The following is a 25,669-nucleotide window of genomic DNA, read 5'->3' as shown; positions in this document are numbered from 1 at the left end:
TAAATATGGAAGTTGGGTAATCATAGTTGGGTAATCATAATCATAAATTATTCAAAAGTTAATTTGTATACCTTTTTCAGTGGCTGAGCTAAATGGCCCCTTTTGATTAAGCTCCACCAACCTGGTACTCCTTGGTACTCCTCCATTCAGTCCTTGACATGTAACCTATCATGTGAAATCATATAGCCAGCCCTTTCTGAGCCTCTCTCACTCTTTCTCTTATTACAGATGGGTAATCTGACTAATCTCGTATTACCCATCTCTCTCTCTCTCTCTCTCTCTCTCTCTCTCTCTCTCTCTCTCTTCTTTCTCTATCTCTCCTGCCCAGTGATGTGTATATAATAGCTCTCTAATGAGACAGGGCTATTCACACACAATGATGCACTTGTACTCACAGCAACCAACTCATCTCCTCCCCTGTACAGTACACACTCTTAACTGACATCCCAACGTCGACATGAAAAGATGCTTGATGCTAAAATGCTTGTGCTAAAAGGGGTATGGACGGTACATGTAGGAGGATAATCTATAGATGGCACATATATAAAAACCCTCATTGTCACCTATACACCTTTAAAGGGACAATTCAGATTTTTTGAATTTAAGCTGTATGAAATACTTGCCATTAATATAGTGGTTGCAACTGTATTAATTGATTGCCCGAGTCCCGTGGTGGGAGTTCTGCTCTGGTTTTGGTGAAATATGAAGTAGTTCCAGTCATTTTTTGGGGGGCACAGGGGGCCACGCAAATTAAATTAATCCACAAAACTAACGTCATTTGTATTGTTGACCTATTTCTAAAATATTAGTGCAACTTTCGTTCATTTTTTACCCCTCTATCACACGGAACTATGTGCCCCAAATGGTTCATGGTGATGGGTGCTGATCCAGCTGAACTGAAGCCGCACCCACAGCTGTTGTTGTATGATAAAGGGGGAGGGGTTAGGGGAGAGGATGATATTTTGATGTCACTATATCACTGTAATTTCGATAGAGAGTATGCACATGCATGATTTTCACATCAGGACACGCCCCCCTCATCTAGACTGAGTGGCAAAACATTGAGCAGCATGGAGTGTTGGAGTTTAGAAGCACTCGTTGGAAATCACTCAACCGTCCTACGTACCACCTGTTTCTAAATGTCACATAATGCAGGAGGCAGCAAAATGTTGTGTTATTGAAAACAAGCACTTCCAAACTCTGACACTTAGAAAAATAATCAAATGCAGGGCATTTCTTGACAGAAAGTAGCTCATAACGTTTCTATGGTGGATTTTTATGAAACGAAAACTTTGCACATAGAAAGAGGATAATTCAAGCTTTTCGTACAGCTGCAATGTTGGTGAGTTTAACATTGTTTAATGCAATCAGACAGGACTTTTCTGTTTGGATGAATGGGCTGTCAAGGCCAGAGAGTAGTTTTTTGCCACTCAGTGGGCGTTCCCGCATAACTTCCAGGTACGATGATGTCATGTGCATACCCTCTATTGGGCCTTTTGACTCAAAGGCTTTCAGCTTTCAGGAAGAAACCAAAAATACACAGGGAAGACATATTTCAATATTTTAACCACACCTGGGGGTCTAGAGTATTGTGAAAAACCACCAATGATTGGAGACACATGAAACCATTTTAGTGTTTGTCACAGTGGTCTTCACGTCGGCGCATGCCAGCGCTAGTCCGCATGCACCAATCACAGCGCAAGGACACGAGGAGGAAGTGCACCTCAGTTTCAGTGTAAATTGTTTGATTATACAGTGTACACTAGGTAGTGTTTCAGTGTACAGTAAGTACAGTGCCCATTCAGTAGTGTTTCAATAACGGTGGTACAATGGTGTTGGCCTCAGGCACAGAGACTGCATGGTGTGCAGTGCACATTATCCACCCAGCTACCCCTGGGTATTGTGCTGCTTTTGTCCACAGACCCTCTCCTTTCTCCAACCACCTCTCCCCATGGAAACTGTCAGGGTTGCAGAACCCCCCCCACATTTTCCTCGTCTGCCCTGTAGGCCACAGTTTTGTTCCCCTTGTAAGCGGATCTTCCAGGTGGCCTCTAGAGGTTTGAGGATCAGACCAGCGCTGATGTCACCTCACCGACCCGCGCACGCATACACACCCACCGTTCTTTCTATCCCCTTGCACTCACTCTCTCACACGCCCACACACACACACACACACACACACACACACACACACACACACACACACACACACACACACACACACACACACACACACACACACACACACTTTCCCATGGTGATAACGAGATGCACCTCCCTCTCTTGCGGTGCATGCCTGCATAGGACACTGCCTAACCTGGAGTAGGTAGACTTTTGTATTTTGTTTGCCGCTCATATTTCTAGAATTTATCCTTCAGCTTTTTAACTGAATCTGTCTTTAGCGTGTGGATTATGGTTTAAAAAAAAACAAAAAACTCAAGCCTCTGCCAGGATGGTTGAGTTGGAGGGATGAAGAGAGACATTTTCACTTATTGTGTGAAAGAAAGACTTGAAGAGGTAGGCTCTGTTTCATCTAATGAGAATGTGGGAGAGGGAGAGTGCGGTTACAGAAGCAGCTATAGGGGAAGCCTAGACAATGTACAATCCAGAGTGTTAATTTAACTCTGAGAGTGTACAAATGTCACCAAATAGACACTTACGACTCCATTTGTACACTGAGTTACAAATTAATGCGGTAAATGTAGGCCCACTGAGTGTTTGTTCAGTAACATTAGGGTATCTTGATCTTTTCTATATTATCTTCTCGTTTCCTATCTTTCTAATGCCTAATTCGCAAAATCTGCCTAATTCCTATAATCTTTCTCCTTCCTTTCATTGTCCTTATCTCAGTTTCCTTCTCAATTCGCTCTGTCTTAATTGTCTTGTTGGTAATCCATTCAGTCCTTGACATGTAACCTATCATGTGAAATCATGTCATATACAGTACCCAGCCCTTTCTGAGCCTCTCTCACTCTTTCTCTTATTACAGATGGGTAATCTGACTAATCTCTTATTACCCATATCTCTCTCTCTCCCTCTCTCTCCCCCTCCCTCTCCCCCTCCCCCAGGAGGTCCATAGCCAGCTGTGTAGCCAAAAGGCTGTCCTGCAGCGCATCATGGACAGCGTGAGGATGAAATACTCTGACATGTACTCCCTGGTTCCTATGGAGATAGAGGACTCACTACAGGAAGTGACTCAGTCCTTACAGGAAGTGGAGGAGAAGGTACAGATATACCTTAGATGATTTATATCTCAAGTAATTGTAAGATCCACATTATGGATTATTTTTGTCCATCGGCTACCACTACATAATATGTGACTAATTATAGTATAACTATATATGATAGTTTTGTTTACTTACTGTATACTGTATGTCTAATTGTTATTTCCTGATAGGAGTTAATGTTTGTGTGATTTTCACCCCTTCAGGTTGGGGAGGCGGTGGAGAAGAGCGGTCCCCTTCACAGGCTGGGAGCCAAACTGTCTGAAATCCAGGCTGGTCTGAGATCTGTCCAGGAGAAACTGGAAAAGATAAGCCCCACGCTGGCCGAGGCAGAGAGCACTCAAAAGGTGAGAGCTTCATACATGTAAGCGTGTGTATATGTGTGCTCACCTGCAAGTGTACACGTACTGTACCACATGTGTTTGTGTCTGTATTCTTGCGTATACAAGTGTTTCTGCCCATTATGTCTGCCTGTTTGTCCTTGGTTTTGCCATTATGTTAGTCTTTGCTGTGCGTTCACGTACTGTGTGCTCACGTGTGCTTCTGTTGGTGCCCTGCAGCGTGTGTGGGATGAACTAGAACTGTGGCACTCCCATGTGGCGGCTCTGGAGGTGGAGGTGCACGACATGGAGAAACTGGAGGAGTCTCAGGTCCTAATGGAGAGGCTGGTTGACGCCCAGCGGCTCTACTCCGACCTGACCAAACAGGCTGAACAGAGAACCGCCATCCTCGGCAAGGTCAGAAGGACTACAAGTCCCATAAGCACCTAAGTTGGGGAAAAAACACCTACATGATAAATACATCATCGCTGTCGGGTAGAAACCTTGTATGTCCAAAACCGCTTCTTTTTTTGTTATTTTTAAATACTACAAGCACGTAATGTGTTCACTACTTTGGAGTGACACTCTTGTATGAAGTAGGGCATTCATTTACTGAAAAAACATTAAAAAAATGAAACATGGATGTACAAGGTTTCTGCCCGACACCGAGCTATAATATATCTAGAGAACGGATTGAGGAGTAACAGCCCCGCCCCCACTATTCACTTCAATGGAAGTTGCTCAGTGGTGTTTTGAAGCAACCGGGAGAACGACGAAGTCTTCCAGGTAGTACTCTCGAGTGTTGATATGATTGGTTGGCTCCTATCATAGTACCCCTCACGCTGTTCTTGTGGTACGTCACGTCCTACGTCACGATTCATTCATAAATTTAACCTGGGCCTGCAGTACCAGTTTTGACCAGTAGGGAGACGACTTCAACGTTACCCAGCCATTCTGGGGGCTTGACCCAGATTTATCCCATAGTGCAATGTGATTAACCTGACTCCGCCCGAGATGGTGGTGGTATTGAGTTCACCATTGTGAACTTGTGAACTCAATACCGCCACCATCTGGCGGAGGCAGGTTACAATGGGATTACGTCACTAGAAAAAGGGTGAGATGCTTAATACAAGAAATGCTTTATTCATCTCTTTAAACAATGTTTGCTAGCTTTGCCTCAGCATCTGTGCTTAGCTTTGTTGTTGACTATAAACTCTTTTTTTTTATCAATAGTTTTTGTAATTTGTAATCACTGTGGCTTTTTGGCTGTTCTGGAATTAATTTCCAATTACTGTATATCCTGTATTACTGTATCCACAATGTGGATAGGTCAAGAAAAATATATTTACTGTCTTTGATAGACTGTGCACATACTGTGTGTGTGTGTGTGTGTGTGTGTGTGTGTGTGTGTGTGTGTGTGTGTGTGTGTGTGTGTGTGTGTGTGTGTGTGTGTGTGTGTGTGTGTGTGTGTGTGTGTGTGTGTGTGTGTGTGTGTGTGTGTGTGTGTGTGTGTGCGTGCGTGCGTGCGTGCGTGCGTGCGTGCGTGCGTGCGTGCGTGCGTGCGTGCGTGCGTGCGTGCGTGCGTGCGTGCGTGCGTGCGTGCGTGCGTGCGTGCGTGCGTGCGTGCGTGCGTGCGTGCGTGCGTGCGTGCGTGCGTGCGTGCGTGCGTGCGTGCGTGCGTGCGTGCGTGCGTGCGTGCGTGCGTGCGTGCGTGCGTGCGTGCGTGCGTGCGTGCGTGCGTGCGCTAATTGTCAGGGCTATAAAGAAGTAATACTGGTCAATCTTGAAACTGATATTGGTACACATCAACAGATGTCACATATTGGTGTGAAAGAGAAGCTTGTACTGTACTTGTTTGTACCATTTTAAAGCTATTTCAACTTTGTAGAGAATTCTTGTTGTTGGACGATTGTCTAAAACACTGTTCCCTCTGAGGATAAGAAAACGCAACTTCTTGTAATACTGAAATTACAGACTTACTACTCTACGGTACTAACAAAAAAAAATCCCCTTTGACATTTGTGGCTCGTCATTTTTTGGTAATGTGATGATGACACAGAATAATATGTGAATGTTGATTGTGTTGTGTTCAGATGCAAACCTGGCTTCAGGAACATGCAGAGATGATCAACAGTTCTAAGAGCTGGATAAATGAAGCTCAGTCCTGGCTCACCTCTCCCTGTACCTACACCACCGCTAAATGTCTGAGCGGCCATGTCAGCGCTCTGCAGGTTAGTTAACAACACCATCTCCCGCTTTATCCATGCAGGACGGGAACCCCTTTTGGTGTTTTAAGCATTATGTTATACTTTAGCTATTGAAAAATAGCAGCTCATAGCTCATAGCTCATAGCGCGGCACTACGAGCTTGTAGATCTGCTATTTTTGAAAAATCGTGAAAACATGGCGCAAATCTTTGAATATATATTCTTTCAGAGTGAATGTTTTTAACTCATATCTTTGCTTCTGCGGGGGTCCCTGGAACAACATATTTTCAGATGGGGGTCGGTGGCCAATTACATATATTTTTGGGGGTCCTTGACATGAAAATGTTGGAGAACGACTGACATAGAAACAGGTTTTTCAGAAAACTGCCATGATTTAGAAGACATTTGTAGAATCGTCCTCAGGTCTAAACGGGTTAAAATGACCCCTCTCATCATATTCATATCAAATTTTATTATGCACAATTAAAATCCTCAGTTTCTGAGAGTGTACACATGTAACTATTTACCTTATACACTGTCAGAGTTAAAATAGATAAAGAACACTGAGAATTTTACTGTGTGTGTGGTGATGACATCAAAGTTGAAATCCAATCCAATGGCAGTTGAGAATGAATAAACTGCTGTCTGTTTCAGTGTCATGGGTCTGTTGTTTTTGTTTCAGATGGTTCTGAGCGATGCTGAGCAGATCAGGGCGACGCTAGAGGGCTTTGGGGAGGTTCTGAAAGACATGTCGCGGGTCTGTGACAGCACCTCTCTGCAAGAGCAGCTACTGGAGGCTGACTGCCAGGTGGCCGAAGTTCAGGACAGCTTTGCCTCTCCACTGTCTCAGCTAGAACACGCTGCTGCTGTGAGTCTATTCTTTGATCTTTCCTTCCTACAGTTGGGTGCCACCGATATTGTCCCTTATCATTTGACCCATTTAGGCCTGACCTCAAAATTTAAAAAAGATCCTTCTAAATCCTCCAGTTTTCTGAAATAAATATTTTCACGATTTTTGAAAAATAGCAGACCTACAAGCTCGTAGCGCGCCACTCGGTGGCGCGCTATGAGCTTGTAGATCTGCTATTTTTCAATAGCTAAATTATAACATAATGTTTAAAACACCAAAAGGGGTTCCCGCCCAAAATGGGTTAACAGTCCTTTTGCGCAGATCACGCAAACCTCAGCAAAAAGAAAAGGACAATATCGATGGCCTCCAACTGTATGTTACACCTGTCCTCTGTTCCCTCGCTACCTTCCATTACTCAATACAGTCTGTTCGGCCAGAATCGTTTGTATGGCGTGGCCCCAAAGGGGCCGGCATACTGTATAACATCTAACATTTTGCGCAAATATGGCGTTTTTACCTTTGTCTGTATATGTATCCCCAAATTTGCGCAAATATGGAGTTACACACATCATCAAATATTTGCCCAAAGATTTAGTTCCACGTGTCATGGAGTTCTGTGTGTGTTGTCTCTAAACTAATAAGAGCCCGGGTATTGTTCTTCAGGAAGTGGATGCCATTGAAAGTGAAGTGAGGAGCATGGAGAAGGAAGCGGCTGAGATCAAGAATTTACTAGCATATCCAGAGACACTCCCCAGTCCAAGAGAAGACAGCCTCAAGGTACGGCAGCAGAACAGAACCCTGGGTCAGCTGTTCAGTCAGTTATTGGACACCGCACAGAATTAATTCTGAATTAGTACATCAGTGTAAAGAAATGTGTCGAGATTACTCTCGGTTGTAGTCAAGAGTTTGTGTGTGTGTGTGTGTGTGTGTGTGTGTGTGTGTGTGTGTGTGTGTGTGTGTGTGTGTGTGCGTGTGCGTGTGCGTGCGGCGCGTGTGCGTGTTCAGTTGGTTGAGGGTAGGATCCAGTCAATGAGGAGGACCGTAGCAGAGATCCAGAAGTGTAAACCGGGCCTGTGTCTGCCAGAGAAATCTGAGGAGACCCTCACTGTCTTCCCTCTGGTGGACCAGCTCCAAACATCCCTCCTGGAACTGGAGAAGGTACTGTACACCGATCTATCCTGCCATCCATCCTGCTTTCCTATAGCTCCTACCTTCATTCCTTCCTTCACTTCCGTCACTATGGTGGTCCTGAAACTAAAGCACTATGGCTTTGTCTGCTACTCTGCTTAAACTGTATACAAACCTTCTCAGGGTCTATGGGGGTCTATGTCTATGGAGGCCTGTCAGGTGCGGACTGGCTATCGGGACTTTCAGCAATATCCCCGATGGGGCGGTTTGTCCATGGGCCAGTCATTTTCGGTCATTTTGCACAAGCAGCACTTTTTGAATTATTACACACCTTTAGTGGTAAGTTAATCTTTGCATTGTGCACTTTAGTTACATACATGTCATTTATTCCTGTGCAATATTACCTTATGTTGCTACTTTTTGAAAGGAGAACACTGGCTACGACAGGCTGATAAAAAGTTCTACAGCTTCTGTAACTTAGAAGTACCAAAAGTACTGTTAAAATGTGACATTGTTTCATAAGCTTGTGCCGTACACCGAGTGCAATAGACCGTAAGGGTACTGGTCCCATTGACTATCATGTTATGGCATTTAATGTCTGTTTCTTTCATAGACTGTAATGTAAATTCCCATCCTGGTGCCTGTCTTGAAATGTTATCTTTGCTTATGTTGTCATTACTAGAACTCTCTATTTTTGAGTGGTGCAAACCACTCCAACAACCAGCTTTGTTTGTATCCGTGTTTGTGTGTACCTGTACGTGGGGCCCAAAATAATGATCATGGTTACTATGGTCACTGACATTACGTCAGACCACAGCTGATCAGGCTATATAAGACCTTGCACCACTCAGTTCACACGGGTGTGATTTTTTTTTAAACAAACTCTGTTTATTGGGTTTTTTCCCCCTCCCATTTGAGGTCGTTATTCATTAAACATACTATAGGCAATGCAAAAATACCCCTCATTTCCCACCCGTCCACCCACTCTTCCCAGATGCAGAGACAATACTGCAAGGAAAAATAAATAAATACAAAAAAATAATAGTTGATAGTAGTAATACAAATATAACAAAATTAAAATACAGAAATGTGTTAATTTCAGCATTATTAATATCAGCAATAGCAATGATAGAACAGTAGCATACCTTTACAGATGTCGTACCAAGAATTTGTACACAAATTCAAAGATATAATTGAATATAATTCAAAGATATTTTTGGGATTTTTGCCTTTATTGATGTATAGTAGGTAGACAGGAAACGGAGAGAGATGGTGGGAAGACACACAGTAAAGTTTGTCGGGATCGGGAGTCAAACCCGCGACACGTGTTGGATTACCAGCCAAGGTGCCTGGACCGCTAAGCCGGCCCAGGCCCATAAATTAATTTTATATGTTGGTTAATTTAGCCGTAATCTCAAAAAGAAGAAGGGAGAAAGAAAGGGGGGGGGACCACCACCTGTGTGTGTAGAACGAGAATGAGCCCTCCTGTTTCTACCTTCCCTTTGCAGAAAGTCCCTGCATTGTTCCTCCAGCAGCCTCTGACCCCGGGCCCAACTAAAGCACTGTCAACCAACCAGGCTGGTCATGGCTCAGCCCAACAGAAGACCTCACCTAAAATGGTGTTCTCTGAGGACACACAGGTAAATATACTGTAGGAACATGAAGCCAGTTAATGTGAGCATCATGGAACACGGAAATGGCTTGGGTTTGAATATGACTGATGGCCTGCATTTAACTTTATCCCACCTCTCTGTCCCCTTCCCACCGTCTCTCTACTGCACAGTATAATAAAGAAATGCTTTCAGAATCTGAACGTTTTTTGTTTGGTTTATATATGGAGTGTTTGTTCAGTAACAGGGGTCTCCCTTGCTCTCCACTGTGACTATATTTTCACGTGGTTGACCAATCATCAGCCAATCAGAAAAGAGTGCCCATTTATCAGCTTAAATCTTAGTGTTCCAGCTCAACATTTGTCTGCTCATTCCATCACTTCCAATTTCAATTATTTCATCTGTATCCTGTGCGAATTCTCTCTCCTGATTGGATAAAATAGGTATCTCGACCTGAAAATGTATTTTCTGCTTACTAAAGAGCTGGAGAGACAGGGAGACTTATTTTACTAAACAAACATCCTATAGCAATAGCAATAATCTGAATATGGACTGGAGCTATTTAACACTTATTTTAACCAAACAAATATCACTTACCCTATCTTTAACACATTCCTGTAGAGTTAACACACATTCTTGTAGTTAACTCATATAACTCATAACACTCTCTTGCACTCTCTCTCCCAGGAGAATGGTGGGGAACGGGGTCTGATCAGGATCGCTCATGTTGAGGAGGATGTGTTGCGGAAGTCTGGAGCCACACTGATGACCGTGGCAGCATCTTCTCCTGAACAGAGGCGATCCTGGATGGCTGACAAAACAGAGGTATGCAGAAGACAGTGTGTCTGTCATGATTTATTTTGTTTATTTGTTTGTTTGTTTTTTGGTGGGGTTGAACGTTGTTGGTTATAGTGCTATGTAGTGCTTATTGTATTTTATTGTTGCATGATAAGTGAGGTCTAGTGTCAAGTGTATAGTATTTTCACCCTACTCTACCCCTGTCAACTTATTCACCCTGTTCTCTGTGTCATTGATAACCTTCCCAGGTATGATTTCTTAACAAGAGCATTAGCTTCCAACCCCATCATTCATGCATGTAGCGATAGCAACACTGTACAACACTGTATAACACTGTCAGTGGTCAGCCCCAACCTTGGGTCAAATAACCATAGCCATTTAAAACATAATTGTTGTTTGAAAAAGTTGTTTGACCCGGTCTAATAATCTTACTGGGTTTTTTTGTATTATTCTACTTCTCTGTTTTAGAGGATGACCACACACTTGCGTAGGGGCATGGGATTGGCTAATTTTAAGTGGATGGCAGGAGATAGGAAGTAGGATTTGATTTTGAACAATTTGGAATTGGGATGGGTGGGATTACAATTTGGAATAAACTATACAGTGTAGTTTCTGGAAGAGAAAATGTAACATTCCTGACTGTGAAAGGGTTCAACAGATTTAGTGATTTATTACAATTATTCCTAAATATCTATATCTATCTATTTTTACCTTTGTGTTTATACTGTATTAGGATGTTTTAGTCTAAGCGATGGGAATACCACCCTAACAACACAGTACATCAGTACATGCTCCATAAACCAATTATTAATGTAAAAATAATATATATATTTATATATATATGACACACTTCATATTTATTACGTGCATCTATATGAACACACCAGATAGAATCTGAAACCATGAAAGTAAAGTAAATTAGGCCACATTAGGGGGGGGGGGGGGGGGGGGCATGAGTATTAAACACAGGACTATCCCTACCTGCCTTGGAAGTGAGCGCTTCAGCTTCAGTAAAACATCTGATGTTGAGTGTAAGTCAACAATCAATTACGAAACATTACCAGTTTATGCTATCGGGAAGAAGGTCTGTCATTATTCATTATTTTACAATGAATAATTCCATCTAAGCTTTAGATGGTACATGCATGCATAACCCTGTATATGTATACTAACATGAATGCAATATATTCTACCGCTATCCTGGACAATCCCTAACAAAATGATTAGTTGACTAATAGTCATAGGAATTTGTCGACTAATCGATTATTTGATTTAATTGACAAAACTATAAAATTGTATTTGCCACACATAAGCATGTTTCAAGTTGATACGGTTGAGAACTGAACATTATAATTTCACAATGGCTATTGAAAGTTATAGACTAATCAATTAATCAACTAACAATTGTCTTGCTCCTCTAAGACCAAAATGACATATTAATCGATATTTGACTTGAGGTGACAGTCCTAATATATTAATTCTGTCTGCATGTTGTTATACATACTTTATTTATATTGATAATTTGTAATAATTTGGTGAAGTTTTGGGACACTGTGCTAAAGTTAGTTGCTGGGTTTTTTTGTTTTTGTCTTTTTGCTGTTGACTCCTCGGTGTGATTTCATGTTTATCATGAGGCTTTATTGGCCTCTATGATATACTACAGTGTGTCGAAAAAACAACGACCGCTCAACCTCCCAAATACACTTTAGATTGCATACCTGTTACTCTGCATATTTCCATGACAACAACAGGAGATTCTGGGTGAGTCCCAGATGGAGGAGGAGGAGGAGGAGAGAGAAATGGAGGAAAAGAAAGAGGAGGAAGGTGGAGGTGTACTGTGGTGGCTCATGCAGACTCTTTTGGGAATTGACATAGAGGTAAACAGGAACAAGTACCAACCTGCTGCCAAACTCTCTCTGACCTCACTTCCTCAACGTAAACCTCACATCCTCCTCGCAGCATCACTTCCTCCTTGTGACCTCACCTCCTTGTGACCTCACCTCACTCACTCCCCCTGTGATCTAAGAAAACCTCTTTTAAAGTCACATCGTTTCGGACAAGTAATGTTTATTTTTGAGTGGTGCAACCACTCCAAGGAACAGCAATGTCCGTGTTCACCTATGTGTTCACCCATGTGTTCACCCACCCACCTATGTGACTGTCACTATGAGCACGAGTACCAATGACTACCAAAAGTGGCGCTGTTGTGCCAGAAACAGAGAGAGAGAGATAGTGCTGCACTGCTGCCTGCTAATGAGAGACAGACAGAGAGAGAGAGAGAGAGAGAATTTATTATTATGTTAGATGGGTTGGGTTTGCTGCATTGACCGTACAGTCATGCTTGAATGTTGAGACAACAGGAAAGTATTTGAGAGTAAATTTAGTGGACCTGGATTGCCATAATGCCATAAACTCCACCCATCTGGTACAAGAAGCAAAACACAAATCCAGTGGAAGATTCCTGCACAATTCAATCCTCTGTGTTAATTTACCCATTTGTTATTCAGAGAGTGTACAAATGTCACCAAATACTATTTGTACACTGTCTGAGAGATAAATTGACACTGAGGACTTTGCACTGTGCCAACTATTTGACCCAGGTCTGACTTTTACTTATTCCCTGTCTTTGAGCTGGGTTGCTGTGCTCCCTGCTTCCCTGCATCTCTGCTGGCACTCAGCCTGTATCCCCAGTTCCCCACATTTTCCGCCTCATCACGTCCTCTTCCTTCTGTTACACCTGACTGTCTGACTAAATGTTCCATGGTGTCCTTCCTGAATAAATCTTTTCAAACACCTTTGCATCTACAGTACTTTGATTTCTCATACACTGCTCTGATCATCTGTGGCTTCCGCTGTTTCTAGTTTTCATCTTTCTTTTTTTCCTTCCTCTAGGGGGCAATGTATACATGACTGAACAAATGTATACTGTATAATGTTTTTCTTGAGTAATAGGGCACCCGTATCTGACATGGGTAATTACCCCAACCCCCAGTTTTCCTACTAGTATATTTTTGGTTAAAAGATCATTGTCCTAATGAAGGTGATTTCTGTTTTGCTGTTGATGACAGGAACCCATAGCTGTTGTCTCAGAGAAGACTGCAGCTGATGCAGTGGAAAGTATCCTGGTCAGCTCAGAACAGACAGACAGCCAACCTGAACCGGACACACAGGTAACATACTGTAATGAGTCACGACATGAGGAAATGGTATTGGTTCAACCTAAAATTGCAAGTGATACACCTCTTCTTCATTACTTTGTCCATTACGACTGTTTTCTGTTTATTATTATTATTGTAAAGTAGTCTATCTATGAATCTATGAAAAGTATGAATTGAAGCTCACTCTGCAGTATATTTACACTTTAAGGATCAGAGCAAAGAGCATCAGCTCTGAAATATCAATACTTTTCTTGATCCAGCCCCCTTTAGCAACACATTACTGCGGCAAACGAGTATACTGCATGATTGTCTGCAGTCTGGTAGAGCTGGATTCATTGTGATTTTAATTTGAACCAATTCATTGTTAACCAGTGTGACCAGTTTGGCCCCTTGCTCTAAACAAATTGTTTTTGATTTAACATATAACAGAACTCATATAGAAAAAAATATATAATAAAATAATAACATTAAATAACAGTGTTGTATTGACTGGGTGACTTGGATATTATAACTATTAGACTAAGTAAACAAGTATCAACTGGATACTAACAAAGAACAGGCTACAGAAACATAAGACCTAAAATCATAGATCATAGTTAAGCCAATGTGTTTCTGAATAACATCTGACCCTTATTCTAACACCTACTCATGTTTCTTCAGGGCTTAGCGGGCATATCTGACACATCGGAAGGAAGCTCATCTGAAGCTTTATCAAATGTGCCCCTGGGCACAGTCGCAACACAATCCCTGCCTGACATGGTAAACGCACCGTCGACCGACACCGTCTCCAGATCCCCCTCCCCTAGGCCCCAGCAGAGATGTGTAGTCTCCTAGTTCTAGAAGGTCCAGCGGAACTCTCTAGAACTCCAGGACTTCCAACCCTGTTCTAGAAATATCCATAGAGCTGTTCTAGCATTTCTAAATTCTAGAAGACACTAGAATTCTCAGCTTGTTCTAGGACCCCAACCCCTTGAACTGCCAAGTTGCTCTAGAGCAATGCCTACAACTCACAGCGTCTTATAGAACTGTCCTCAGAATTCTAGAACCAAGTTTAGAACCCCCTACTTCTTCTAGAACCAACCCTAGAACTCTCAACCTCTAGAACCGATTCTCGAACCCCCAGTCCTTCTAGATGCGTCTCTCTTTTCTACCTTCAGTGCATTTACATGGCAAAGAAGAATTCCAAATATTGTATTAGCTTCTCCTGAATGTAGGCAGTCTGTTTACTATGGACACTTGTGTTTGTACTTGCATCGTGACATTTTTTTTATTTACCAGTGATAAATATGCCACAGAGATACTTTTCTGATGTTTTGTTTGTGTTTACATGAAGGACTACTGAGGCTGCACTTCCTCAGTGAGCATTTATGCCTGCTCAATGATAAGTGACAAAAGCTGTGTTGTTCACAGCTGCTAGCGAGAGCATACAGTAGCACATCATCTCCAACTAAGTGAGAAAGACTTTTACAGTGTGAGGTTAACAATAAGACAGTTACCCTTTCCACCAAATGGAAAGAGAAGTGTCCAGTGGTGATCAACATGTGGTGTGTCTGATGTTTAAAAAAAGAAAAGTCTACCATATGATTTTTTGCATGGACCTTAATTGTGATGATTTATATTAGATTTTATAAAAAAATACTTAGTTATTCTGTTAGACTTTACATCAAATGTATCAATAGCCAGACCTGTGAACCATGTTTTATAATGTATTATATTATTAAGATAGATACCACTGTTTTAAGATAGGCATTACATAGTTAATATATTACATTTTTAATTATTGACCGAAGGGTAGACAGAAGCTGTCTAAGCTTCTGTCGACCCTTATTTTCCACATGGAAGCACACAAATGCTTTTTGTATCTACAAGCTCAACATTATGATAACTTGCAGAAAAATATTTTTACAGATTTAATTAATTGCTCTATCCCTGGCTGGAAGCAGGATGTAATAATGAAGCATTTGCTTGCTCTGAGCCAATAAGTTCCCTTTTATTTTCTAGACCAATTTATTTAAAACCCCATTTCTCCTACGATTGCTGTTGGCCATGAAAATGCACTGATTAACTGATAAGCTGCAGCCCTCCGTTCGTTTAAATACTGTATGTGCCTGCTCATTGTGTTCATGACAATAAAGTTGAATTGATATTAAATTGAATTAATAGAAATTAACACAGAGCTGTTATTGGGTAAACACCTTGTAGCTTCAGATCAAAGTGAGTTTCATGTTTGTCTACTTAAAGTATTGCGTAGATAGATTAAACCTTTTCATAATGCATTATAAAATATCAACAATGCATAACCATCAGTCAAAAACAAATTATTTTCTATATTCCTGTAAAGTTGACACACTGAAGATATCAGGTATTGACCCCGAAACAGCAAATCACGTTAAATGTCTTACATTTTTTGCATGTATTGTACTGTAGGTTATTTATTTGTTCCCCTCTTACCATTTTGTGAATGCATTACAGTCATTGTGCAGCCAAACGAGACAATAAAAAGCCAAAAGCCAAATAAATCCACAACAATGATCTACTCCTCCCGTCTCTTCTTCTGTGTCAGGAACTCATGAAAGGACTGAGGGGGCATGCATGGAGGGGGGAGGACAACCAGCCCGTGGGGCTGAAGACACGCACAGAACACACACACGCCACTGGCAAACATACACACACATCAGCCAGGCACATGCATGCCGAGGAGGAGGCGCGCTCACCTGTCTGTCAAACACAAGCTGATGCTTTGCTCATGTGTGCTGAGGAGGAGGCTGCGGGCATGCACACACAACCTTCTGAACGCACACGCCCTGAGGATGCATGTGTACCTGCAGGGCATACACGTGCTAAGACCGTGCATGCACCCGCCCAGACTCGCACAGACTCATGTACACCCGCTGAGCACACGCATGTAATCCTGCCCTCTCCTCGTGAGCTCAGGGTAGAGGGCGCCGGCATCACCGAAGACTTTCAGGCCAAAGCAGCTGAGGCCAGAGGGGCGGACAGTGGTATGTGGTCCATAGAGACATTTCAAGACCCTGTTCCTCTGCGCTCTCTAACCTTTGAGAGGGCTTTGATAGAACCCGATGAGGGGTGCACAGCTGCTTTGATAGAACCCGATGAGGGGTGCACAGCTGCTTCGCGCATAACACACGAGACTGCATCTGCATCTGCCGCTACCGCACAGGTAGGCAAACCCTCTGAACTAACAGACGCAACACCACCATCTGGGGACCTTATGCTAGAGCGCCCAGCCTCCTCTTCCACCTCCACCTCTAGCGTCACACACCGTAGCCCTCAGAGTGCAATCACACCCCAATATCAAGAGGACATGGAGGGCCTGAGTCGTACGGCAGCCCTGGTAAGCATCTGTCTGTCGTCATACCTACCTACCTACTGCCCTTACATCAGCACCATGTCTCACAACGCAACGTCATAACTCAGGTCCTGTTGTTATGCCTTACCTAACCGTGCACCAGTGGATGTAGAGGTAGGGGCCAGGTTGATGGAGTCTTGTTGCACACAACAGGAGGGCAAAAACATGGGGTGGTAGTTACAGGATGGATTGGGGTGCTGCTGTCTATACTGTAGCTATCCAAGATAACAAATTTACTTTTGGATAAATCAATAAATGAACTAAATTATATAGGATGCACAGTAGAGTGTTGAGGTTTAGTTACTCACATTCAAAAACCTACTTATATTTATGCACTTTTATTTCATTTGAAGTGATAGACACGGCTTTTACACTGCTGTAATGTGCCATATGTGTATAATTTAGGTTTTGTGGTGTGACTGACATGGAAGTTCCCTGATCAGTGTTTGTCTGGTGAGTGGTGTGCCTAAGACCACCAGGGGCTACATGTGGCCACTGGTGTGACTATTGTCATACACATGTATGCCTAACCTTTACTCTATTAAGGAAGGTATTGTACATACAGTATCACTCACTGTGTACAAACAAACCCAATGCTTTGGTGCTTGTATTTGTAAACTTTACCTCTGTATTGGGTTGACACTCACAATTCCTCAATTAGTTTTTTACATTACACTGTGAACTTTTCACAAGCCTCCAGTCATGAAACTCACTAATGGAAGAAACAACAGAAGGGTAGTATACTGTAGTATGAGGGATAAAAGTTGCCTATAAATATCTGACTGAAGCGAGAGAGGCAGTCCACTCAATGAGTGGGCGGAGTGGAGCCAGGCTAAGATAAAAGCAAACCAACATGCCTGACAGCCCCAAACCACAGCAGCAGTTGAGGCACACATCGGGGAAGTGTGTTCATGTTTACTGTTAGTCAGCTGGCAGTCAGAGCTGTGACCAGCAACCAGTAACCCAGCCCCTTATCTCAACTCCGCCTACTGTAGTCTGAAGTCACTCACCTCCCTCTCCCTGACACACGCGCGCACACACACACACAAACACACAGTCCCCCTCTCGCCTTTCTTTCCCTCTGTGTGTGTGAGAGAGAGAGGGAGAGATCGCCATGCGCTAAATGAGTCCTTGTTGTCACTGGAGCTCGCTCACTAAGTGCCACCAAACCAGGAAGTGGTTGCAGCCACAGGTGGGTGGAACAGCAACAGCACAGGGAGGCAAAAGAAAAGAACAAACAAACAGACTGACTGACAGACAGGGAAATGGGCTGAAGGGAACAGAAAGGGAGGGAGCACGACTGAAAGAATCAACTGCATTAAACCGGGTGGAAGGAAAGGAAGGAGAAGAAAAGACTCATGGGAGTAAGAACAGTGTGACTGTGAGAATTAGGACTGTAGGTCGTCAATGGGGTCATCTCTCTATAGAGTCTAGAGAGAGTGCTGTAGGTGTAGCTCCACAATGTACAGCTATAGTAGCGTTCATTCTACTTCTGCTAGTCTGCACCTGAAGTCAGAGCAGGGAAGAGAGAGAGAGATCGAGAGACGGGTTAGGGAATCCGCATTAGAGCTCATCATTTAGCCAACTGCAGAGGAAGCCTACTGTACATACAGGTAGTAGTTCATACCTCAGACTTTATGTACTTTTTTATTTTAAGAATTGAATGTGATCCGCTTATTTATTTTCCTGAGGGCCCCACGGCCCTTATTGTTCCTTCTGTCTGTGATGCCGACTGGTTGGTTGTGTGTGTGTGTGTGTGTGTGTGTGTGTGTGTGTGTGTGTGTGTGTGTGTGTGTGTGTGTGTGTGTGTGTGTGTGTGTGTGTGTGTGTGTGTGTGTGTGTGTGTGTGTGTGTGTGTGTGTGTGTGTGTGTGTGTGTGTGTGTGTGTGTGTGTGTGTGTGTGTGTGTGTGTGCATACGCATACGCATACACATACGCATACGTGCGACTGTGATTCCCCCAGTTCCCGGGGGGACCTCCGTCAGCTGGGTGTGGGCTCAGCCCCAGTGAAGGGCTGCTCCATGCCTGTCTGCAGCGGACAGGTCAGCTGGAGGTTTGGCTGCAGAGGGCCCGGAGCAGCCTGGGAGCCCCCCACAGCGTCACCGAGGCCATGGGGTCAGCCACAACCATGCAGGGCAGTGTGGAAGAGCAGCTCCTCACCTGTCAGGTAGACTTCCAGCTAGGAACCTGTCACACAGTAAAGGTCCTTTCAAACAGGCAGTGATTAACGTGCCTAGTAATTCATTTTCAATGAGACCTGCGTTTGTTTGTTTTTACGGGTGGAGAAGTCGAGGGGCAATAACGCAAGCGTATTCACGTGGGCGAGGTCCCGTCAAATTGTTGCGTGCGTGCTCGTTTCGTGCACACGCCCGCGACTGACCAGACCTGGATTCTGTTGAGCTTTATTTTACGCTTGCGTTGGCGCCCCTCTTGAGCAGACCTGGAGCAGACCTGCCGTTGAGCCAGGCGACAACGTCTGCGTTAATTGATGCTCGTCTGAAAGTACCTTAACATCCTGAGTGTTATTTAACTCTGAGATTATTCAAATGCAACATTTGGGATTTTACATTTATACTAGAATGATGTTAAATGGTTTATTCAGCAGATAATCATGTTGAAGTTAAAGAAAACATTTGCAATGTTAATTGAGCATGAAAAATAAAACAATACAAATAGAATATATCAAAAGTTAACACTGAGTTATAGGCTCTCAGCTCCCAGGTGAGAACACTTTTCCTTTTCAGCATGTATTACGGCAGTGCTGTTATCAGTCCATTCATATTTCAAACCTCTGTTATCACACTGAGTGAGCAGAGTTCATAAATGTTGACTGTTCACATTTTATTGCAGCCTTTTGCTGCGCGTCTGATTCAGAAACACATCGGGGTGATTTACTAAAAGACTATGATGACTTGACTATGACGGACTAACAGTTTATAGCATAATGTTTCTATCTGTATTTCTTTGTTGATGCTGCTATTTGTTTTTAAGTGGATGCACTAACAAAATGGAATTGTATGTTCCATAGAGTGACAATAATCTTATCTAAAAGGCCCTTGAACATGTAAAGATCTTGTTAATCAAATATTTATTGCATAGCGATGTATTTCAAACAGTGGTTTTTGTAGTAAAATGTTGACATGGACACAGAAAAAAGAACAACCGTAGAGCTTAAAATATACTTTGTCATACAACTCAATGCTTCAAAAATGTTATTATTGTTATTTTCAGTGATCGTATGATGAAGTATAAATTAGTCACAGCAGAGAGTAAGAGTAACAGCGGTGTACTGCTTTCATGGTCAATGTAAGCATTCATGTCCCATTGCGAAACCAGTTGGGACCCACTGTCCTCAAGCATGTTACAAGGATGCTCTGTTTTATTACTGTCACACACACAACCCGTGGTTGACATAGGTTATTGTCTCCACCAGGCCGAAGGCATGGGGAGAGAGTATGTTTTGCACTCCGTCCGTCCGTCCGTGTGTCCGTCCGTCCGTGTGTCCGTCTGTGAACAGCTAATCTCTGGCACCGTTGGCTTGATCGCAGCCATACTCTGCACACACACTCCCTGAATGCCAGAGCTGAACCTCTGCCCCAAAGTTTTCACATTGGCCTGTTATAGCGCCACCAGGAGGCCGCTTTGTGCAAAACAAATGTTTTGACAGTACACCTACAGATTTTGTCCAAACATTACGCAAATTGGTACACAGTCTCTCTAGAGCCATTCAACGAAACGGGTCTTTCAGATTTTTCAGACTCCATCCTGATTGGCTAAGATTGGCTTCCAAAGTTCGCAGGAGTGCTCCGTTTCAAACAAAATGCTGCAAATCATGAACACATGGTGTGATTTCCGTGAAATTTTGCACGCACATTCCCACTAGGTCGAGGAAGAAATGCCACATGAACATTTTCAACTCAGCCTCATGGTGGCGCTATAACTGGCCGATTTGTGTTTTACCTATAACTGCACCGATCTGTGTAAAACCATGTATGCACACTCCCTAGAGGCCAAGGAAAAACCTTTGCCTGAAATATGTTTATATTACTCCTAAACATTTTGCCAAACATCACCCACACTCCTATCCTCCTGGTGGAGACCTGTGCTCAGAAGGGCACTTTTTCTAGTTGAACATGGGTTTGACCCGGAGGTTGAAAAGTACAACAATAGTGAATAGTCCTGCTGTCTGTGTATGTAATGACCCATTACATACACAGACAGCAGGACTATTCACTATTACTAATGGGTGACTTTTGATAATAGACAAGGTTATGTAAATAAGTCAGCAAAATTATGTACCAGCTGTTTGCCTTGAGGGCGTGGTAACTTGCAGTGGGTGTAATCCAAACTGGCACAAAGTACAGTATGTCTGTCTTTCTACAATGTCCATCCTTCTAACAATGGGTAACTTTTATCTGTAAAGACCTCATTATTAGGCGTAAGTGTAAGTGTAAATTAGAATTAAACGTGTCATTGTCGTCCATTCTGAACCAGAAACTTTTATCCCAGAGAAAATATATCCCTAGTCACCACCTTTCACGTTTTTCGCCGGTCTGTGTGCAGGTATGTGTGGGGCCTATTCTGCCTTCTGGGGGTGAATATTCTGTGAAAGTAGTCAATGTACAGTATAAGCTCACAACACGACGGGTTGTGACATATTTTTAGCAAAGACATTTGGTGTAGAGGGGGAAAAGGAGGGAGCTTAGTATAGACCCCTGGGGGACTGTGGTCCATAAAGTGTATAAGGTTCAAGTGGAACAGCACAAATGTACTCCTCTCTACAGTTGGAGGCCATCGATATTGTCCTTTTCTTTTTGCTGAGGTTTGCGTGATCTGCACAAAAGGACAGTTAACCCATTTTGGGCGGGAACCCCTTTTGGTGTTTTAAACATTATGTTATAATTTAGCTATTGAAAAATAGCAGATCTACAAGCTCATAGCGCGCGCGCTACGAGCTTGTAGATCTGCTATTTTTGAAAAATCGTGAAAATATTTATTTCAGAAAACTGGAGGATTTAGAAGGATTTTTTTAAATTTTGAGGTCAGGCCTAAATGGGTCAAATGATAAGGGACAATATCGGTGGCACCCAACTGTATGTGGGATGTATTATACAGGTACTGTAGTCACCTTGTGAGGATTCACTCAGTCAGTGCTGACCCCGACAGAGTAACATAACCCCTCCATTAAAGTTTCAGAGGTTAAACGCTGTTCCATGGCACGACAGATTTGAATGGAGGCTTTGTCAGTAAACAAAACACACAGCATCTGATGAGGTCTCACCTCCCATTCAAATTAACCAGATGATGTCTCTCTGTTCTGAAAAATCTAACTGGAACCTTGACCTATAACCGTAGAATATTGAGATATTTACACTTGCGTTATGCAAAGTTTGTTTGTTTGATGTATTTGTTTGTTTGGTTATTTATATGTTTTCCAATCAAAATCTCATAGGAGGCTGAACACACAAACACAAAGATCAGCCCATCGCACAGGTTTAAAGGCTGCTCATTAAACCGCAAATAACTTCAATATATCTTCAAATATCAGCTACCACTTGGTGGCACCAACGTACGGAAAGTGTGAAAACTGTCTAGTGCAGGATAATATTGAGTCTGAATTTCACGATCAACGCAAAAAACTGCGTTAATATGCTGAGTAGAGCTGCTCTGATATATCATTCAGTAGTGCGCATAACGGGTTATAACAGTGTAATGGAAAAGGGTGTATTGGCAAAACTATGTGTGTGCGCATGTTAGTGTGTTTGTTCACCACATGAATTGAATGTAACTTACTTACTAACTCAACTGTGTGTGTGTGTGTGTGTGTGCGTGCGTGCATGCGTGCGTGCGTGCAGGAGATGTTCCTGGAGATAGAGCAGAAGGTGGCCAGTCTGTCAGCCATGGGCATGGCCAGCCAGCAGCATGGGGGTGAGCAGGGAGCAGAGGTCTCCTCCCAGCAGGAGGCTGCAGACCTCCTCTCCTCCAGACTGGAAGTCCTCAAGACCAGCATGGTCTCCTTCCAGCTTATGCTGCTGGAGAAACAGGAAGAGGAACAAATACAGCCTCACGCACAACAGGTAGACGACATGGATTGACTGACTGACTGACTGACTGACTGACTGACTGACTGACTGACTGGCAGGCAGGCGGACGGACGGTCGGACCAGACAGTTAATCGTTATCCAACATACTAAACATGTCATGTATAGTATGTATAGTATATAAAACTTTGGGTTTTTTTCCAACGCGACTAAAGGCCGTTTCACATATTTATTATATTAATGACACTGACATATAACAACCTTCTTTGCTCTCCCTTTCACCTCCTGAAGCCTTCTCCCCAAAAACAGCGCCCTCCAGAGGCCAAGCTGAAACGCAGTGCCAGTGTTCAAGAGATGTTCTCCTCGCCCAGAAACAAGCTGCTCAGACAGAGCAGCGTGCAACAACAGAAGGTAGTACACAACTCCGATACACACAGACTATTTCTTTACAGGATAGTGGGGCATCTGAGCAGGAGAGGAATCAATAGATTCACCTACCCTGCAGGGTGGAACTGTATGATACTGCTTGCACTAGTGTTGGTTGACACCGTCACTTTTCTGATACTGATGCTGATACTAGAAATAAGGGCCTGTACTCGGAGGAACAACATAGAAAAGTAAAAAGTAAGTTGGAGTGTGTCCCCACACGATATGTGTGGACAGCGATGATGTGTTCAGGATACTTCTGAACGGTTGGTACTAACATCATGACAACCGATCTGCAAGCTCACAACATGCACAATGTGACATGTTGTTGTGAGCTTGTAGATCAGCTGTCTTTGCTGAGCGACACACACCATTATACGACTAAGTATAAATCAGGCTTTGTCATCACTCCCAGAGGTGACTGATGCAGCTCTCCTGGTGTGGCTGCTCTCTCTCTCTCTCTCTCTCTCTCTCTCTCTCTCTCTCTCTCTCTCTTGCAGGAGCTGGAACAGGAGCTGTGTGAGCAGCGAGGGTTGACCCAGGCCATCGCCAGGCAGGGTAGCAGGACACGCCTCCTCAGCCAGGACACAGAGGAAGACACACAGCAAGCCTTAGCCACCAGGTCAAACACCATGCTGTTTTCTGGGTGATTTCTGTTGCTATTAACTTATAATCAATTGGATGCATGTGTAGACAATGGGGAAAAACACAGTTTGTCTTTTACTGGTGTGACTAGAGTGCCAGGGAGCGAGGGTGGGGAGGAAGGAAATAAACAAGAGCTATAGGGAGGGGATGTGGAATGAGAAGAAAGAAAAAGCGGAAAGGGATGAAGAAATGCACTACTCAATATTAACATGCACTGTTTCATACACCTGTAGGTCGGCTGCCACTGAGGCTGATGGGAAAGGGGAGGAGCCTATTGACAGGAAGTGGGAGCACCTTCTGAGCAGGCTGGTGGGACTGGAACAGAGCTCAGTACACAACGCCTCCATGGTATACCTCTCTGTTTGTCTGTATCTCGCTCTCTGCCAGTCCTTTCACTTTTTCCACATACTGTATGCGGCTGATTATTACTTTTCTATCATTTCCTTTGTGTTTCATTTCCTTGAGTGTTTAGCACCTTGTTTAAGAGTGTCAGTCTGTCGTCCTGCTGAGTGTCACAAGAGTCTCTCTCCTTCGCTAGAATCTTCTTCTCTCTTTCTGTGACGGACTTTCTTTCTTTTGCTCGTGCTCTCTTTCTTGCTTTCTGTCTTTACCTTTTGGCGCTCTCTCTCTCTCTCTCTCTCTCTCTCTCTCTCCCCCATCTCCCGTTATATGTATCTACCATCTCTCAACACCCATCTCTCCTCCTACTCTGTGTGTGAAGGTGTCAGATTCATCAGTGAGTCAGGCTGACGGAGCGCCAGGCTGTGTGATAATTGACAGCTCCATTCTAGCTGGTCTTCAGAGCCACAGCAGCCGTCTGAGGGAGCTGGGACATTCTGCTGCTCAGCTATGCGACCAGGTGAGCAATATCACTCAAATGGGGCATTCCTGACCGGCGCTGTGGTTAATGGACACAATAAGGCACACATAATGTACATGTAGAGCCGATAGTGGCGCCGGGCGTCGGGACATAAAAAGTGGGGGGACAATATTCGAGATTGAGAGTTGAGACTAGAGAGCAACTGCAGTTACTGCACATAGGGTAGGCTATATAGCCAGAATGGTCATTGCGGCGAGAGGCAAGTACGCAGCGGCAGCCAATACACAAGAGAGACCACCAGCGCCGGTCAAAAAAAGAAAAGAAAAAATACCAATCATTGCCCAATAGTGCGGGGACATTCAGACCCAAATGACCCCCTCTCCGGCGCCTATAAAATCACACTTATGTACAGGGACGTGCACCCAGTGTATATATCACAAAACATAAAACAGCACACAAATATGCAGCCGAAAAAATGTTTTATTTCTTTTTTTTACATTTTTACTGTAAACCAGCCTGGTCAAACCATGATTGAGCACATGGTCAACCACAGTTGCCCTCCTCGTCCTCCTCTCACTCTTAAAGGCCTATTCATAGTCTGGATGTTCGGTGGTGAGGTGACCACCGGAGCTGAAATAACCACCGGAGCGGTGGTCACCTCACCACCGAAAATCCAGACTATGAATGAGCCTTTACCCCTCTTCTTCTCTGGTTGTCGATCTCTTCAAGGTTCTCCATTGTTCACCAAACAAAACAGAGGCTCTCAAGTCCCTTTTATGCTGCAGTCCTGATTGCAAATTGCTCACCAGATCTGAATGTTTAGAGATTGACTATTTGTGTGTTGTAGGTTGATGCTTTGAGATTTTATGTGAGAAGTGTGTGCAACAACTGAACATCGTGTGTAGTGTTTGGATAACAAGGTAATGTGTAATTGACATCAGAGTGTAAAGAAGGAAAGTCAGAGTCTAATGCAGATAAGGGATTATGTAGTGCAAATTGTGTCGAGCGATTAGGTACATGAAGTGAAGGTTGTGCAAATTGTGCCAAGTTTTCGATTTTTGTGTGTTAACAAT

At 43.4% G+C, this 25,669-nt stretch overlaps 1 protein-coding gene across 1 annotated transcript in view; it reads left to right on the top strand.

Annotated features, from left to right (window-relative positions):
* The window catches only part of syne2b (spectrin repeat containing, nuclear envelope 2b), a 181,926-nt gene that overhangs the window by 88,216 nt on the left and 68,041 nt on the right, over positions 1 to 25,669 (top strand). The window contains exons 72-90 of the mRNA XM_079527437.1: positions 3,069 to 3,224; positions 3,431 to 3,571; positions 3,785 to 3,961; positions 5,638 to 5,775; positions 6,433 to 6,618; positions 7,264 to 7,377; positions 7,606 to 7,758; positions 9,237 to 9,368; positions 10,026 to 10,163; positions 11,888 to 12,013; positions 13,205 to 13,306; positions 13,955 to 14,053; positions 15,858 to 16,649; positions 18,628 to 18,831; positions 22,520 to 22,741; positions 22,997 to 23,116; positions 23,632 to 23,777; positions 24,010 to 24,124; positions 24,498 to 24,635. Coding sequence (XP_079383563.1) covers positions 3,069 to 3,224; positions 3,431 to 3,571; positions 3,785 to 3,961; positions 5,638 to 5,775; positions 6,433 to 6,618; positions 7,264 to 7,377; positions 7,606 to 7,758; positions 9,237 to 9,368; positions 10,026 to 10,163; positions 11,888 to 12,013; positions 13,205 to 13,306; positions 13,955 to 14,053; positions 15,858 to 16,649; positions 18,628 to 18,831; positions 22,520 to 22,741; positions 22,997 to 23,116; positions 23,632 to 23,777; positions 24,010 to 24,124; positions 24,498 to 24,635 — 3,399 coding nt within the window. The remainder of the gene's footprint in view (positions 1 to 3,068; positions 3,225 to 3,430; positions 3,572 to 3,784; positions 3,962 to 5,637; positions 5,776 to 6,432; positions 6,619 to 7,263; positions 7,378 to 7,605; positions 7,759 to 9,236; positions 9,369 to 10,025; positions 10,164 to 11,887; positions 12,014 to 13,204; positions 13,307 to 13,954; positions 14,054 to 15,857; positions 16,650 to 18,627; positions 18,832 to 22,519; positions 22,742 to 22,996; positions 23,117 to 23,631; positions 23,778 to 24,009; positions 24,125 to 24,497; positions 24,636 to 25,669) is intronic.

Source organism: Electrona antarctica (assembly GCF_951216825.1).
Source record: "Electrona antarctica genome assembly, chromosome: 18".
Lineage (NCBI taxonomy): Eukaryota > Metazoa > Chordata > Actinopteri > Myctophiformes > Myctophidae > Electrona > Electrona antarctica.
Note: the sequence above shows the minus strand (reverse complement) of the source record. Positions and strands in the feature narration are given on the sequence as shown.